We start from the raw sequence: 17961 nt of genomic DNA, 5'->3' as shown, positions 1-17961 counted from the left end.
GTTCCCTTTGAAACAAGAGAAACGGTCATCCCTGACTCATGTTGTAAAGGCTTCATGGAAATTAAGAGAAAGACCACCATGAAAAATCCCCTCAGATGGAAAAGGCTGTTCTTATCTTCACTCCAGCAATTTTCAGCAAAATTTACGGTTTCTTTTATGTAGTAAATCCTCTGTAAATGATTATATATACAAACATGGAAAATTTCCAGGTCCCAGAACACATAATAATATTTGCCACTTATAAAGCCTTTTTCATCTTCAAAGCACTCCTCAAGGACCAGCTAATGAATCCTCAAGTTGTTCCTTTGAGGTTAAGTGATGTGCTCAAGGTCACAGCTTGTATCAGTCTCAGAGCAAGGATTAGATATGAGCGGATTTTCACCTCTGCATTCTTTATGCAAGCCATGATCTTCATATGAGCAATCACTCACCATTCTGTAACAGAAATTCAGATATAGAAGCATTACAAATTCTTTAAAAGAAACAAAACGGAAGTTGGGTGTTTCAGAAGTAATTTCTCACCTTTCCTCCAAATTATAACTACCTTCTGTGCTTTAAAAATAGCAGCCTGCTGTGTTTTGCAGTTTGGCAGGAATGTTTTCCCACCAGCTTTACCAGATGAGTCTCTGTTTCTCAACAGCCTCTGCCTTTTTCTTCAGTCAAGCCATCCCCAGACCTACCTCCAGATGATGACCCAGTCGCCTTCCTAGCCAGGTGCCAGCCCTGTTCCAGCACTACCTCTGCTCTGTTTTCCACAGCATTAGCAGGTCACTTGACCCCTGAACTAGATGTAAAGGAGAAAGTCTTACTAGAGAGATTCAAGCACAATACAATTACCTCATTGAGCACGATTTTTTGGGTCATGCAAAGTTAATTCAGAAAATGAGTGCAGAGTGCTTATCAGTACTAATTTAACAGGATACTTTCTTATCATTACAAATCTTGCCAAGGTGGTTTTTTTTTCAGCACTAAGGCAAGTGGTGTGTAAATCAGTTTAAACCTTAGAGAGGTTTGACTCCATCAGCTTCTGGGTCTCACTGGAAAACAGCTCCAGTTGCGCGCTTTGCTTTCCACTTGGGGCCTTTCAGGGATTACATAGTGCCATTTGAGTCACAGGAAGTCAGGAATGGGGTGCTGCCTCCCTGGGGTGCTCCCTCCCTGTCAGGAGGGTGTCCCTGGGGATCCCCTATCCTTCCTGGGCAGCCTTGCAGTGCTGCACACAGTCTCTCCTATCTTCCTCTGCCTGCCTCCGTTTGACTCCAGCTCCGCTTCAGATGCACAGTGTGTGCAATCCCAGCACCCAGATGAAAATCTATCCCAACAGCTGAGCAGCGGATGACTCAGCCTAAATGAAAGACAAGATGGTTTTTTGTCATAGCCTGTTTGGAGTCACTCTGATAACATATGATTGCAATTTAAGTGGGTGGGGAGTAGGGGGAACAGAAGGGGACATCTTGCAGACAGCTTGAAATGTCCTAAAAGTTTCTGAAATCAATTCCACAGTCTCTTTTTGGCTCTTGTAAATGTTAGTCAGAGCTCAACATGTATTTATGATCTGAGGCTTACATTGCCCAGTTCACTCATATCTTCCAGATAGTGAGCCACAGCCACCTCACGGTCTCCCTGTGGTGTTCTCCACTGGCAGCTTGAAGCTACTCAAGAGATAATGAAATGAGCTTTTTTGAAAACTTGTAAGTGTGATAAGAGTATTTTTATCAGCCAGGGTAGAAGTATCCCAGACTAATAAAAAGAATGTAACCAGATGGTATGATACAAAAAGTAGCAACAATCCTGAGAAAGAGCAACCACTGTATAGGAATTTTCCCCATCTGCCCACCTAGTAGGATATACTCATGCTACTTCTTACTATTTCTCTGATTGAGTGAGTCTGAAATGCTCTTTTGCATGATTAACCCCCCTTGGAGAAAAGGGATTCACCCTTTCTCCTTACATTCAGTATGTTCAGATTTCAGAGCCATCCAGGAAAAAAAGCATCAGGGTCCTCCACATTCATCCCATGATATTATTATCAAAGCACTATATCAAAGATAGCACAGGTTAGCACTACCCTCTCATCATTTTCAAGTCAAGTGGCAGCTGCTACTGTTTTTTGTGTGGGACCTTGTGCCCTACCTTGCTTTTGGCATGCTGCAAAACCAGGCTTTGCATCAGGCCCATGGGGAACACTGGCTCAAATCTGGACTGGGGTGGAAGCCAGCACCGTGCTCTGGGATGGACTGACACAGCCCTAGTCCTAGGTCTCAGCATGATTGGGACTATGTAACCCACGTCTTTCTAGCATTTTCAGTAGCCAGTTGGGACTTTTGGGACGTATTTCTGAATTTAAGCAGTTAAAGTCCTTTTCTTAGACACTAAGTCCTGGATCTAACCAAAGAATATAAGTAGGAAAAATGTGAAGTTTTTGCTCTCTCCATAAAGATGTCTAGCTGTCTTTTAAATTCATTCCTCTTATTTGCTTCAATAGCTTCACCTAGCAATAATTTATTCCATGTACTTATTACTTTTTGATTGAAATAGCTGTGCCTGAATTCCTCTTTCACTCTTAATTTCCTAGTTTTTAGTATGTCTCTTGTTTTTCCAGACTTCTCATCAAACTGAAGAGCTTATCTCATTCCAGTTGATCAAAACCTTTTACAACTTTAATATTTCTTCAGGTCTTCTTTTCTCTGATTTTTCTGACAAGAATAAATAGTTTCCTTTTGAACAAATGTATATTAAGTCTGATTATGCTTCCATCTCCAGAAAGGCAGAAAGCTATGTAAGAAAGTAACCATGTCAAATTTCTGTATTTCAATCTTATGAGCACTCCAATTAGGAATACCAACAGTGTTTTAGGGGTGAGAAATCAAATGTCCTATATGCTAAGTCCCATTTTCCGTTACCTTGACAGCTCTAGACTTTAAGAGCTGGCAGAGCAAGGTGTAGCTTCTTTTACTGCTGAAAGTGTCCAAACAACTTCATGAATGACAGGAAATGATTTGGAATAGTTTTTTACTCATTACATAATATTTTTTTCATGTTTATCTCACAACCTTGCAAAAAGATGCAGCAGAAAATAGCAGGTTGTACATGGATGTATCTGCAGGAGTGTGTTTCACTGATTTCAGAAAGACCAGCTATAGTAAGCACAGCTTTCAGAGACTTATCTATGAGGATGTGTGATCAGCTTGGAGGAAGAACTCATTGAATTCCTTTTGTTTTATTAGTTTTTGTCTCTCACTGGCTTTCCCTTTTTCATCAAGATAGGTATTGCAATCTGAATAAAAATTTTGGGTTAATGTCCCATGACATTTACAGGGCAGTTCCTGAGTACTGAAGTTATTGTATTAGCATCTTTGTGGAGTGTGGCACCTTGCCCAGCATCAGTACTTTTTCTGAAACTTTGTCTTGCAGCCAGAATGGTCCAAGGTATGGTTTGGAACTGATAGCTTCAGTTCAGGGGAACACAAATTCTCCTTGTGTTCAGGGGAACATGTGCCTCTAAAAGGAGATTTCACAGTGAGCTGCAAAGCTGTGGGTTGAGACGTGGCTGCTGGCATTCATTGAATGGCTGAGTTCTACTGAGTTCCTGAGTGGCAGAATAAGCAAACCAGTCAGGAAAAAAAAAAGGCATTTAAAACTGGTTTTGAGTGTGATATTCTTCTCCTCTCAAATCTCTGCTTGTAATCCTGAACTGAACCTGCCCTTTAGAGACTGAGATCTGCCCCCATTAATTTCATGTCAGGTAAGTATTGTGGGACTCTTCTCCCCCCGGTAGCCTGACCATGGTGCCCCACACACCCAGCAGGATCCCAGGAAGACACCTGGCCCTGCAATGGTGTCAAACATCACAACTGGTACCCAAAGGACAAACAAGAGGAGAGACAAAAAGAGGAGTTGTGGGTCTGTAAAGACCCTGTCTGCTGCAGGCAGCAGGGAAGAAATTGGTAACTTTGTTCTGTTGGACTGTCTTGAGATGATATTGCACGAACACTCAAACACTGTCTACTCCAGATGTCCACAGGCAACATAGCAAATGTCATCATTTTTCATCTGCATGTGTCTACTTTTCCTTACCAAAAGGAACAGAGCTGTTGGAAGGAAAAAAGCTGCTGGAGGAGAGGAGGTAGCCAAAATGGGTAATGAGGAAGGAAGGGTGGAAACACATGAAACTGTCCTTGCCCATAGGGCCAGTCTTTGGAAAAGGAGATAAATAAGGTGACCAGAGAGGTTCACACCAGCAAGCCTGACCCTGTGGCTCTGGAAGTTTGGTCATATTTTGAGCGGGAGGCTGGAACTGTCCTCAAGTGGTATTCAGTTGTATTCCTGCTGCTAGTAGTGCCATATTACACTGTATTTTAATATGAGGTCCAGAGATAAAGATATTAATATTAACATTAACAACAGAGAAAAAATGAGCATTATTTTCAATAAATATTTTATTCACAGTTTCCCATTAGTATCACTACACATGATAAGGCAGAACAGCATTTCTTTAAACATCCAGCAACCCTTTAGTGGTACAGGAAGACCAGTGAAATTTCAGAGGACCAAGCTATTTTAATTAAATTTTCAGGGCTTGAGGATATAGCTAAATTAAAAGGGGAGAAAGGATTTAAGTAGGGAGTGGTTTGGGATCCAAAACACTGGGTTTTGTCAGGGAATGACTCTTCAGAATATAATTCTCTTTATCTTGACTGTTTATCAGTGTATCAGGGAAAGGAAAATAAGGTATTGTCACTGCCAGATATGGAAATGAGAGCTTGGTGACTGAGTTTGCATCTCAACACATTGTTAGTTTGTCCTTCATAAGGGGAGAATTCAGTATGTCCCGAAAGGACATGGACTTTGAAAACTTTTTGTAAGATGCTCTTCCAGGAGCACAGAAATCCTTGAAAAATGTCACATATATACGTGTGTGTATGTATATAATACACACACACACATATATTTAGGCTTAGCAAGAAAGAAAATATTTTCCCTCTTTCTTCTTGGATTTTCTGTTTCCCTCTTTATTTTTATAAAGAAGAAAGAACTCTTCTCCTGTTGAAAGGAATCCTATAGCCTCCAGAAATATTTACTTAACTACTTTGCTGTCAGGAGATTGCAAAAAGAGTGAACCACGAATATTTAACCACATAGGGATGTCCATTCCAGTTTAGATATGAATATCTGACTGAAAAACACCCCAGAAGATCAAAAAGAGTGTGTTCTATTTTGAAAGAAGAAAGTTAAGCAAGTATGAACCAAAAAGCATTAAAAAGAAGAGAGTTAAGACTGGGTAAATAAAATAAAATCCCCAGAAACAAGTATTCCCTTTGAAAAAGAACATCAGAAGGAATAGAATTAGTGTTCAAAACATGCCTGACAATGCCCCAGTGACAGCAATGAGGTGGTGATAGAGAGGTGCCTTGTACATCAGAAGCCAGTTACCCCTTAAAATAGAACTTCATTCCTGTGCAGGACAGACAACATGTAGGAGCAGATTTTTCTGTTCCTTAGTGGCAGTGGTTTTGTCTAGTGTTTCCATTTGTTTTGGTTAGCATGCTGGGAAATACACACAAAAAGCAGTACACTGAATGTTTTGTGGGGAAACGTCATGGGCTCAGTGCAAGATTTCAGCACTGAAAGAATGGTTTCTAACACCTATCATGGAATTAATAGTAGCAGATAGAAAAAAAAAATAGTTAATGAAAACCAAGACCTTTCTGTACCAAGATTCTTGTTAGAGGGACGCTATATCTATAACAGAGGTGTTACATATATATGAGAGATTATATATAAAAAAATTAGAAGTGAACATATGAAAAAGGGAATATTAGTGAGTCTGACTTTGGTTTGAATTAGTTTGGTGAAAGATTTTTGAGTCGAGGACTTGAGGAGGGAATAAAGCAGTCAATGCAGAACTATTTTGATGTGAAGCATTTATATCTGGAACTGCTATAATGTTTCCCACAACTGTTTGCCTAATGAAACTTTTCAGCTTGTATTATGAAATATTAGAAACCAACCTAAATTAAACAAGTGAGTAAAATTAGAAAATTTGGTAACATAAGCAAATATTTCACCAGTCCCCCAAAACCTGTTTCAGTTCAAATTTAGCATAATATTTGTCCTCTTTTCTTTTTCTTATTTAGACCATGAAACTTAAAAAACCCTCAAAATCCTATACTTTTACCTGAATGTTTCTACAAGGTTTTTATAAATATAACTTAAAGAAAAATAGCCAGTCAATATAATCTCTAATAACTCCGTGCCTGTGAAATCGGAAGTTCACTGTGAAGTTGAACCACTATCCTCATAAAGCCATTCAGTAGTAGGGTCAGGTTGTCAACAGAGAGGAAAATTTGTATCTCAAGCTACAAAAGACAAGATGAAAAGTAAATATAATAGATTCATAGATGGTGCAGGTGCAGATACAACACTGTGAATTAACATACAATTCTCGTAAGAGGCTTGTGTTGATCCAAGACATTTTCAGATGTCTAATAAATGTGAATGTTAGAGCAACAAGAGAAAAGTTTAATCCTAAAACCAGAAATTAATTACAGAACTGATGAAACTCCTCAACTACTCTGACCTACACAACCTTGCAAGCCTTCACAAGAAGTTACCGGATGGTCTCTGGGAAATATACATTCCTGAAATCCAAAAAGCATCCTGGTAGAAACCCAGACAAGAGCTGCAGACCACCATGCAGCTTGTGATGACCTCTCCTACCTCACAGGCATGGGATGAGAAAGCAATTAACACTGGCACTCAGCATATGCTAATGAACAGGGGACTGTAGATGGGAAAATACAGACACATAATATATTCAAACTCTGGCAAGGATGACCATTTTATTTGGCCAGGAGAGCGTCTGGTCAGCCTCTGGGGAGAGACATAATCCCAGTCATTCGAGCATGCCAGAGATGGATTGATGTAGCCTGTCAAATGGTCGTGCGAAAATTGCCCCAAAGCCATGGGTCTAAAATCAGAGAATCACAGAATATGCTGAGTTGTAAGGGACACACAAGGATCATTGAGCCCAACTCCTGGCCTTGCACAGGACCATTCCCAAGAGCCACACCATGTACCTGAGAGCATTGTCCAAACGCTTCTTGAACTCTGTCAGGCTTGGTGCTGTGACCACTTCCCTGGGGAGCTGTTCCAGTGACCAACCACCCTCTGGGTGAAAATCCCATTTTCCTAATATCCAGCCTAAACCTCCCGACACAACTTCCATTCACTCAGGTCCTGTCACTGGGCACCACAGGGAGGAGATCAGTACCTGCCCCTCCTCTTCCCCTCATGAGGAAGTTGTAACTGAAATGAGGTCTCTCCTCAGTGTCCTCTTCTCCAGGCTGAACAGACCAAGTAAGCTCAGCTGCTCCTCGTATGGTGTCCCTCAAGGCCCTTCACCATCTTTGTTGCCCTTCATTGGACACTCTCCAATAGCTTTATGTCTCTCTTATATTTGTTGCCCAAAACTTCACACAATATTCAAGGTGAGGCCACCCCAGTGCAGAGCAGAGAGGGAAATCCCCTCCCTTGCCCAGGTGGGGATGCTGTGCCTGATGCCCCCCAGGACAGGGTTGGCCCTCTTTGCTGCCAGGGTACTGCTGACTCACATTCAACCTTCCACTGACCAGGAAGTGTAGAGGAATTCCTTGTGGAACAGGGGCATAGGATACCCCAGGAGAGCTTGGGCATCCCAGGGCTGTTGCAGAAGTACCCCTGAAGGGGCCTCAGGCTGAAACCAGGCTTGCAAGGCACCTGCTAGCTGGCAGCCTTGAACAGCCTTGGGAAAAGGTATACACTGGTCAGCTCCCCCGCTGCTTAGAGGCTTTCTCGTGGGAAAGGGGCGTGAACTTTGCAAAGTATGACTTGGTGTAAGTAAACAATAAAACTGGAGCACGATGCTCAAATCATATTGGTGTTCGTGTCGTGTCTCCAGCTGGCTCCCCTGCACCCGGGACCACCCCCCTGCTAAAAGGAAGGACCCCCAGGTCCCCTTCATGGCACCACTCTCCAGCCTCTTGTTCCCCAGCCTGTCTGTGCATCCAGGATTTCCCCATCCCAGGTGCAGAATCTGGCATACGGCTTTGTCAAACTTCATACAGTTGGTGACTGACCATCTCTGTAATCTGTCAGAGTCACTTTGCAGGGCTTCTCTGCCCTTGAGGGATGCAACAGCTCCTCCCAATTCAGTATCATCGGCAAACTTAGTATCCCTTCAAGTCCTGCATCCAAGTAGGTAACGAAGATGTTGAAGAGAACTGGGCTGAGAATGGGGCCCTGCAGAACTCCACTAGTGACAGGTCCCCAGCCTGGTGTCACCCCATTGACTGTAACCCTTTGTGCCTAGCCCCTGAGCTAGTTGCTCACCCATTGCATGATGTGTTTTTCCAGCTGTGTGCTGGACATTTTGTCCAGAAGGATCCTGAGAGAGACAGTATCGAAAGCTTCACTGAAATCTAAAGGGATTACATCTACTGGCTTTTCTTGATCAGCTGGGTGGGTTACCTTGTCATAAAAGGAAATTAAGTTTGACAAGCAGGACTTTCCCCTCATGAAGCCGTGCTGGCTGTGCCCAATGACTGCATTGTCCTTCAGGTGTTTTTCATTACCTCCCAAAAGAATCTTCTCCATAATTTTACCAGCTACTGAAGTGAGACTGACAGGCTTGTAATTTCCATCCTTCTTGCCCTTCTTGTAAACTGGGACAAGATTAGTCATTTTCCAGTCAACTGGGAATGCTCAGTGCTTCTGACAAGCACTCTGATTTTGCATTTTTGTGGGATGCTCTCAAGCTGTGAAGTACCAGCTTTTCCCCACCTGGGCAGGAGTTGATCTTGGCAACCTCTGGAGACAAGTGCAGTGGATGGTCCCATCTCTCTGCTGATCCCTCTTCCAAGACTTTCAGCCTCCTGCCTGAGGAGAAAATGTGCACCCTCTGAGGCCAAGTTCACGGATGTAGAGAGTTTTGTGCTGATGTCTTGAGAGGATAGGAGGGAAACAAGTCTCAGGAAAACCTGAGATTTGTTATCCAGAATTATTTTGTCCATATTTTACACAGGTTTTACCCTATCCTATTAAAAAAATCAAGCACCATAAACAGTACACTAAAAAAAATGTGATACTTTAAAAGACTGTTCAGACAGCAATATCATACTGGACTTTGTACATAAACAAAGTACAGCTCTAGAGAAACTTAGAAAGAGGGACCTCTCCCTTTTTAATAAAAACAATCAGTATATCAGTAAATCATCTTTAACAGATTAAACTGTAAGCACAAGGAAATGCTTGACATAACATTTTCCATTATGTACTAATTCTAAAGTCACATTATCCTTAAGAAGCAACAAATGTGCTGCAACAAGAAGAAAAGCCCAACAAACAAACAAACAAACAAGCTTGCAAAGCCAGATAGGCTGAAGGCATATTTTCAAATAAGCACAGGCAGGTTCAGACTGACAGGCACTGACCTGTTGCTCGTGGGGTCTGTGACTTCAGCTTTTTGTTTTTCTTCAGTGGTTTAACTAGCTGCAAACTGCTCCAAACCCCAAGCTTTCACTAGAGAGTTGTAGATCATTTCGTGAATCACACACAGACCAGTACAATGTAGACTGCCTCTGTAAACAGTCAGCATCTGGAAGAAGCATCACTAATGTAAAACTAGCCCTGAAGTTTCTAGATGGCTCTAAGCTGAACTCTAGCTCTACCAAAGTCACAGATTTTTGTATTTGGGCTTTTATTTAATTGTTTACACTTAGCTGTACCAAGCAAAACTATTTTTATTATCACTATGTGAGGATTCACAGAGAAAATAAAATCAAGTCAGTTATTGTGTAAGAGTTATTTACACAAAAAAATATTGAATATTTGACTGAAGAAGTTCAACTCCTTAAAATTAATTGTTTGGAAAATCAAATCCATTCTTGGCTTTTGTGTTGACAGCAAAGAATCCCACCAAGATCTGCGCATGTAAGTAATAGTCAAGGTTAGAGCAGTCTGGCATAGAGCAGGTACCCCAGTGCTTCACAGAGCACATCATCTGCAACATGTCCTCTGCAGCCTTTGCAACCACAGGCATTTCATGCACTCATCAGCCCATGCATTCTCCATACAGTTGTGAAGCACACCTGGCACTCACTGTGACAATGTGCTGCCTTCCACCGTGCCCTTGCCACCACTGCTTCCTGTCCGCTGGCTCCCACAGTGCCCAGCACCCAGCTGCCCTCCTTCTCTGGGCTGTGGAGAGGACATCTGTTGGGCTGGTCTTCCCAGTCTAGAGGAGACAATGCTGCAGGAGCTGCAGGAGAAGTACCTGGGGTCTTTGGTATTGAAGCAGGACACAGCCTGGACAGGCTCCTCTTCTCAGAGAGCAGAGCTTGGCCCCAGCAGCTGAACAACTGGCAAATAACTGAGGGCGTTCATGTTCACTCACACCGGTCCAAGGTGTAGCCTGTCATCCAGTGTGCTGCCTTCTGGGCACCTCCTCCCACCAAGAAAGAGGTGTTCATGGTCCTTTGCACTCAGCAGCACCCATCCATTTTTGACAAATTATTTGCTATGGGGTAGCAGGCAGTGATGCCATCTTGTAGGTCCCTGGCATAGCTATAATACCAACCCCCTGAGAGGATCAGAGGCAATTCCTTTGCTAGGAAGTGGTGATACTGACAGGATTCACAAGCCCACATTGTGTTCACATGGCTTTTATGGCTATATCACCTTCAGCATCCTGATGACCCTTGTTGATCTCCATAAAACATTCATGGATAGGATGGCTAGCCTAATAGCCACACACACTTCCCAGTTAGTTCCGTAACTCCTTGCCCTTATTCTAGAGCTTCCATAAAGTCCTAATCCCAGCATGGTGCTACACATGCCCTATTACTCTGGCTCACCATGTGTTGACACTCCTAACATGTGCTTCAGCTTTTCCATGTCTTCCTACTGTGACAAGGCAGACTGAGCATGCCAACAGCTGACTGTGTAAGGGGGTGCTCTAGAAGACTGACTAAGAGCCAGTGATACATCATGTTACAGAATCCCCACTGTAACGAGTAGCTCTCCATGGCCCATCACATGTGACGGACAATGCTTGTCCTGCACTGCCTAGTATAACAGCAGCAGGACCATATATTCCATTCCATATGTCTCCAGCAGCACCCTACTCCTACTAGCCATGGGAGGGAAGGACCCAGTGGCAGACTCCCTCCGTCCTTATCTTGGTGTTTATGAGGTCTCCATTGTCTACACCTCTCTGCATCCTCTGCTCAGCAGGTTGGTCCATCTCCTCCTCACCTGGTAGGGTATTAGCATCTCATTTCACATTGCTCGTCATTTAAAGAGCTCTCATTGGGCTGGGAAGCCTGTTGACTAACCCTCAAAGTCCCTGATTCTCAAAGAATTTGTAGAAAACAAATCCATGTAGTCAACATGAGCTGTGCAATCAATTGTTGATGCACTGCATCTGTCTGCTCTCCAACACAGCCCCCAGCTCCTCTGTTAACCCCAGACTGAGCTACTGTGTGGCTGCAGACATGCAGGTGGGGCAGGAGTGTCCTCCCGGTGCCAGAGTCACAGCTGCTCTCTTTCAGTGAATATTGGGTAATATAAAGCTTACATAATTTGTGACACAGAACTCAGGTTTGAATTCCCTGAGAGAGGGCCTGGACTCTTTTAAGGGGATCCATAAAAACCATGCTGCCAAGTAAATAGCAACTATGATGCTGCAGTAAGAGCAAATGGACATAGCACTGCAAGGAGGCATCTCCACTCTGGACTTTCCTCCTACGTCCTCTCCTGAGGGTGAGTACCCCAGATCTTTCTTGGAGAAAATGAGTATGGTCAGTTCGAAAACAGCTCTGAGGAAGAGGGAGCCGAGTGTTTGGGAAGCCAGGACTTGCCTCCAGCCTTCTGTGGGTTATTTTGTTTTGCTTGGATTAACACAGCTTCAGAAACTCCAGCAGATTTGTTTTATGGTATGTATTTCCTGTATTGCCTATGCCATACAGTTTCTTTCAGTTAATTCTTAATTATACAACTGAACCCAATATCCTGGTGTATGACCCACTGTGTTTGTAGAGAAGCTAATGCCTGCTCTTTGTGGGGCTTTAAGAAAGGACCATAGTAAAAACTGTAACTGCTGCTGGTATCATTAGTAATACACAGACAAAGGACAGAACATCCTGTGGCAGGTCAAGCAAACAGCCTTGGCTTGCTGACGTGGGCACACTCAACATGGTTTTCTTGATCTGACTCTCTCAAAATACCATGCTCTTAGCCTCAGGCTTTAGGTTTCTTCTCCATGCAATCAACTGAGCACTTGCCTTCAGCTTAACCTGGGTTAAGGTATTAAGGGCAAAGGGGTAAATAAGGTGTAAATGAGGGCATAGCAGAAACGTGGGCAGGGCTGCCTGCAAGGGGAATGCTGTCTGTCCGCGTAAGGGACAGAGGCACCAAACACATCTCTTCACTGCACACCCCTATGTCTGCAGCTCAGGAAGCTTTTAGAGACAGTCCTTAGGTTCTTCTGCCCAAAATCCTTTAAGGATTTTGCCAAAATATCCTATTTCTTAACCATAAAATGAAAACAGAGTGTTGTTAGGGTAAATAAAATAAACATTAGGAAATACTTAGGCATCACTATGAGGCATGCAGAAAATGAAATGGCATCTGTTCTGGCACAAGAAAGGGCTTCTTAAATGTACAAGAAAATATACAGTAAAACATTATCTAACACTGCTGTAGATTAGCCCTATTTTATACACAGGCAACAATAGATTCAAAATTGCCCAGTTGGTATATTTTGGTCTAGAAATCTGGGTTTGCTCCATTTTCCATTTATGCAATGATATATCCAAATTAATGTGTACCAGGGAAAGGAAGCCTGGCAAACAAGAAAGGAAAAAAAGTAAGTGAAAAAATGCTTTATTCTCTCTGATGTGTGATGAACCTACTGTAGAAGCACAAGCTGCTACATTGTCTTAAGATCAAGGATACCTGGTGTTTTGGCTTTGCTGGTTCTGACCTGCAATCAATGCTTATCTCATCCAGGAAAAACAGGATCATTCTGAGCTTTTAAACAGTTACTGGAAGGAGAGGTGGTCTCTGAGCATGTGGACTGTGGCAGCCTCTAGCATTGCATTGATAGCTCTCAGGAGGACTGGTGCCCATATGAAAAGTAGGAGCTTTCCTGCATGATGCATGCCTTCCTTGGAGCAGTGCTTAAAATAATTGATTACAGTAGTTTCACTGTCTGAAGGCTTTGTTGCTTAGGCTTGCCTTTTTTGTTTTTAAACAAGGAGATCCTAGAACAAAACAAAAAAGTCCGAAGGTACAATTCCAATCTATATTGGGTTCCTTCTTGCCTCCCCTGTCCTGGTTTTACCTTGCTGAAACCCTTTGGTGGACGCAGCACATGATTTTGGCTCAGAGAGTGGGTGGGAGCAGCCCCTTCTGTGGCTGCTGCTGATTCACCCTCCTGAATCATCTATCAGTGGTGCTGGTGCTCTGCCTGTGGGAGCAATGCTGTGAGCATGGCCGCCTCCATTTCAGTCTCCTTGCACTGTGCCTTTCTGGGGCCGGCACACCCTCAGTGACACAGGCTGCTCGGGGGCCTGGGAAACTGCTGCAGTTCTCAGCAGCGTGGCTCCAGAAGGGCAGTCACATCCCTCTACCACCAACATCCTCCCACCAGCTTGCCTGTGAAATAGCTGGGATGTTACCAAACACATCCAAGAAAGCCAGACAGCGAGGAGTCAAGCTTCCCACCCTGTGCTGCCTTTATGTTGCTTGAGGTCAATTATTATAAACTATCAATTTTTAAGGAATGCTATTAATTTAACTGCTGTGTAAACTGAGTTTCTGTTTCTCAGCAATTATAATGCACAAGATCTCAAGCAGCAGTAATGCCTGAGTTTTTGTCTCCTTTTTGGTTTTTTTTTCCCCCTTTCTAGAGTTAACGATTTCCAGCTGTGTATTCTTTGGATGTGTTTCCACACCAGCTTTTTCCATAATATAGAGCCGGCCCATTTCCAAATCCCAGATGTGCTATTTATTTACTCTGAAGCATCTGGCCCCTGACATGGTCTTGTCACTGCAACGTGGCAAACTTGTGAAAAATCAGAATGGCAGCCAGTTAACAAGCTGTATTACACTGGCAAGTGGTGAGAACAGTTCAAAGGAGAGCGGAAGAGGGGGGTTGGTGGAGTGGAAATGAAAAAGGAGCAAATTTCATGTTTGGCTACACTGTGCTTTCTCAGGTTACAAATGACTAGTGGCACTCAAATTGGAAACTGAGGATTTTGCTCTTTTGTAAACAGAGCCCTAAAGACACTGAAGCTCAACAGAAACCACCTACCTGGTGACTGTGAGATTTAAACACCTTCTCCCCAGCTCCTGTGAAGAGCTTCAAGCTCAGGTGTGTTGCCTCTCGGAGGCGTAGCGACCTGGTTCAGGATCGGCACGACGACCACCTCAGGTCGTTCGGACCATCAGCTCACAGACACCAGTGTGGTGGACAGCAAATGGCGTTTATTCATGGATTACATCGGGTTAAATAACCTGGGTTTGCCGCGTCACTTCCTTCTGCTCACGTATTACCTGTAGAGGGGAGGGGTTCTACCTGTCCTGTACAATGTGATATCTTCCGAACACCTGTCCCTAATCACCTACATTTCCCCCCCCCCCATCCTGAATCACCCAATTTTCCCCCCCCCATGATTGATTAAAAAACATGTAAAGTATAAATGGTATAAAATTTCAAGAACTAGTAAAAACCTACATAACAAGTTATAAAAAGTGATATAACATTTACAAAATAAATGCGCTCTAGAGCAATTGTTGGCGGTCAACAAATAGAATGTTAACCTTTTCTAACCGGCTTTTAACAAATGACACCAATTTGTTTAGTATGCAAGGCCCGAAAATCAACTTTGGGAGTAACATAGTGAGGGGGCCTATTAGAGTGGAAACAAGGGTGGTCAGCCATGGAGACTGGTTAAACCATGACTCGAATCATCCTTGTTGGGCTTCTCTTTCTCTTTTTCTCTGGGCTAGCCTTTCTCTTAGTTCGGTCATTGAGTCCCGTACGACTCCGGTGTGGTCTGCATAAAAGCAGCATTCCTCTTTTAAGGCGGCACACAGGCCTCCTTGTTGCATGAGCAAGAGGTCTAGTCCTCGCCTGTTCTGCAGGATGACTTCTGAGAGAGAGGAGACAGATTTCTCTAGAAAGGAGATGGATTTTTCAATTCTTTGTAAGTCCTCATCAATAGTCATCTGCAGCTGAGAAAGTCCCTGGTGTTGGGTCACGAGGGCTGAAACACCTGTGGCCGCACCGGTGGCTCCAAGGCCGAGCAGCATTGCGATGGTTATGCCTGTTATTACTTCTCTCTTGTGGAGCCGGCTAGGTTCTTCAAAAAGGTGGTACATTTCTTCTTCTTGGTGATACAGGACTCTAGGAACAATTAAAACTTGGACACAAAAATCAGCGGAGTTATCAAACTTATCAAGAAGCACACAGGGGCTTATTCCAGATTGCTGGCAAACAAACATTCCTGACACGGATGGGACCACCCACTTATTGATCGTTTTGTCAAGTTTGACAAATTCAGTACAGACATCGCCTATTCGTTTTGCTAAGACTGCATTGCCAAAGCACTTGCCTTGGCCTGTGACCTGACTCAGAGTAACTCCTCTCTGGGGGGCGTCCCACCTGCACTGGTGTGGATTTTGTGCTGCTGAGTAGTTAAAAGAAACATTAAGTGCAATGCCCTCATAAAAAGGGGGTTGTGCGTCATAACACAGCCAGCATGATTCTGTAAAGTTCGGGTTTGATTGATTCAATGACAAAAAGGTAGCGTTCAGTATGCTGAGAAACAGATAGTAAGGAGCTGACTCAGGTATTTGATAGGCCAAACGGGAGCATGTCGTCCCCTCCAAAAAGGCTGTCGATGAGGGTGGAAACCATAGCTGAATTAATCCCTCTGTCTGCAATTGCTTTAACAATTGCTTGTATATCTTTAGGATTTATCGGTGAGTAAGTCTTCTGGTTTCCGGCTTGCTCTCCTACTCGGACCGGGAAAGCTAGCGTGGCTGAACGGGCCCATTCAGCGCAGGCTGTTTTTATCTTTCTCCAGTCTGTAAGCGGAGTACGTTCTTTTTCAAATTTCCCCTTGGCCCGAGTAGGAGCGCAGTGGTTATAGCTTTTATTTATTCTTAAATCATCTTTGTTGGAGTTGGTTACGGACCATTCGTCAGGCCACTCGCTCCAGCTATAGTCCGACTCGGAGCTGGAAGTCGACTGACTGGATACTTCCGGGCTCCGGAGCTTTTTCGCCTGGCTCCTACCCCGCCCCTTTCTCTTAGGATTGGGCCTTCCTTCCCCCTGGGCTCGCCCCACCTGCTGCTGAGAGAGGCTCTTGCTTTATAAGGGCATGTTTCTGGGCAAGCGCTCTGATTGGCCCTGGTTCCCCCTCCGGGATTCCCCCCCCTTTTCCATTCACGTGCATCTGCGGTCTCTACTGGACCTTCTTTGATCCCGCCGGCCGCGTCTGTGTTATCTGGCGCACCTCCCCCACTCCCGCTGGCCGCGTGTGCGCCCCCCCCATCCTTTTGCGGTTCAGCGCCATTCTCTGGCACATAGGGCGGGGGTCTCGCCCATGCCGTTTCGGACTCCGCTTTAATGGCAGCCCCCCTGGCCTCCTCCACCAGCCCACCCCAGAATGACTGCGCCCGCTCCTTTCCCTCTGTAGGTAGGGTTGGGCTGGGGGGCCGTGGAGAGGGTGCTTGCTCCTGCGAGTCTGTGCGCTCGGCAGGGCTGCTTTCATCTGTAGTTTGCGTGGCCGCCCAAACTCCCAACCGAGGTGTGGCCAGCAAACAGTTCCGTGCGGCTTTCCAGGTCTCCTGCTCTTGCAGAGCCTTACGCAAAGCCTGCACGACTTTTCCCCATAATTTAAGGTTTTTCCCCAAACCCGAGGACATTGTTTCATCGGCCAGAGCCTTAGTACATTTGTCCCATACTTCTGGGTGGAGTATATCCACTGGTCGTTCTATGACCCCAATTTCCAATAGCCTCGCAACAGCGAGTGTAAAATCTTTTGGCTTGCAATCAGTACCCCATTGCTTATGAATTTGAGATATGACCTTCGCGAGAGCTTCCATCCTCCTCGCTGGTCCGGGAGCGTCCTCCCCACCGGGCTGGTCCTGCCATGCCGGCCGCCGTTCACCCGTCCAGGTGAATTCCCAATTCCGATTCCGGTTCTTGGGTTTCGGCACCACTTGTTGCCTCTCGGAGGCGTAGCGACCTGGTTCAGGAACGGCATGGCGACCACCTCAGGTCGTTCGGACCATCAGCTCACAGACACCAATGTGGTGGACGGCAAATGGCGTTTATTCATGGATTACATCGGGTTAAATAACCTGGGTTTGCCGCGTCACTTCCTTCTGCTCACGTATTACCTATAGAGGGGAGGGGTTCTACCTGTCCTGTACAACGTGATATCTTCCGAACACCTGTCCCATATCACCTACATTTCCCCTCCCTCTATCCTGAATCACCCACACAGGTGTGATGCTGCAGGTCTTATGCAAGCTCATGCATCCTCTTAAAGACCCTTGAAATGACCACAGACCCTAGAATAAACTGAGACAGGTATTTAAAATTTTCCTGCTCAGGAAGGGGCCAACAGAAGAATTTTCTACACCTGAGAGAAATATCCCCAATGCTATCCTTCTTTAACAATAAAACTCTGATTTTGTTTTTAAATTTGGACTGTGAGGGGAAAAGCAAGCCTGCTTTGAAATGAAAACTGCAAGACTGCAGTGCAATAGAAATACAAAGCGCTAAACTGCAGCACCTTGGTTAGGACTGAGGTCTTTAGCTTCCATTTAGCTGCCTTCAAGCCAAGAATCTCAACTTGCTTTAGGGTTACTGGGCTTTCAGCCATTGTGTGGCCCAGGAGATACTGT

General features: G+C 44.5%; 1 protein-coding gene across 1 annotated transcript; it reads right to left on the bottom strand.

Annotated features, from left to right (window-relative positions):
• Positions 1–15009: 15009 nt before the first annotated feature.
• LOC125317162 (MLV-related proviral Env polyprotein-like) lies at positions 15010–17358 on the bottom strand. The gene is made up of 2 exons (XM_048286860.1): positions 17137–17358; positions 15010–15464 (listed from the first exon to the last, which is right to left on the bottom strand). Exons 1-2 carry the CDS (start codon positions 17201–17203, stop codon positions 15010–15012), a joined length of 522 nt encoding a protein of 173 aa, XP_048142817.1. The 5' UTR covers positions 17204–17358.
• Between the last annotated feature and the right edge of the window lie 603 nt (positions 17359–17961).

This window comes from Corvus hawaiiensis, chromosome 26, assembly GCF_020740725.1.
Source record: "Corvus hawaiiensis isolate bCorHaw1 chromosome 26, bCorHaw1.pri.cur, whole genome shotgun sequence".
Lineage (NCBI taxonomy): Eukaryota > Metazoa > Chordata > Aves > Passeriformes > Corvidae > Corvus > Corvus hawaiiensis.
This window is presented reverse-complemented; position numbering and strand designations above follow the sequence as displayed.

Excerpts from the sequence above, each read along its gene's own strand:
- LOC125317162 (XM_048286860.1), bottom strand. The coding sequence starts at position 17,203 with ATGGCAGGACCAGCCCGGTGGGGAGGACGCTCCCGGACCAGCGAGGAG. Across the intron at positions 15,465-17,136 it reads GGATGGAAGCTCTCGCGAAG|TTTTAATTGTTCCTAGAGTC; the intron begins GTCATATCTCAA and ends TTTGTGTCCAAG.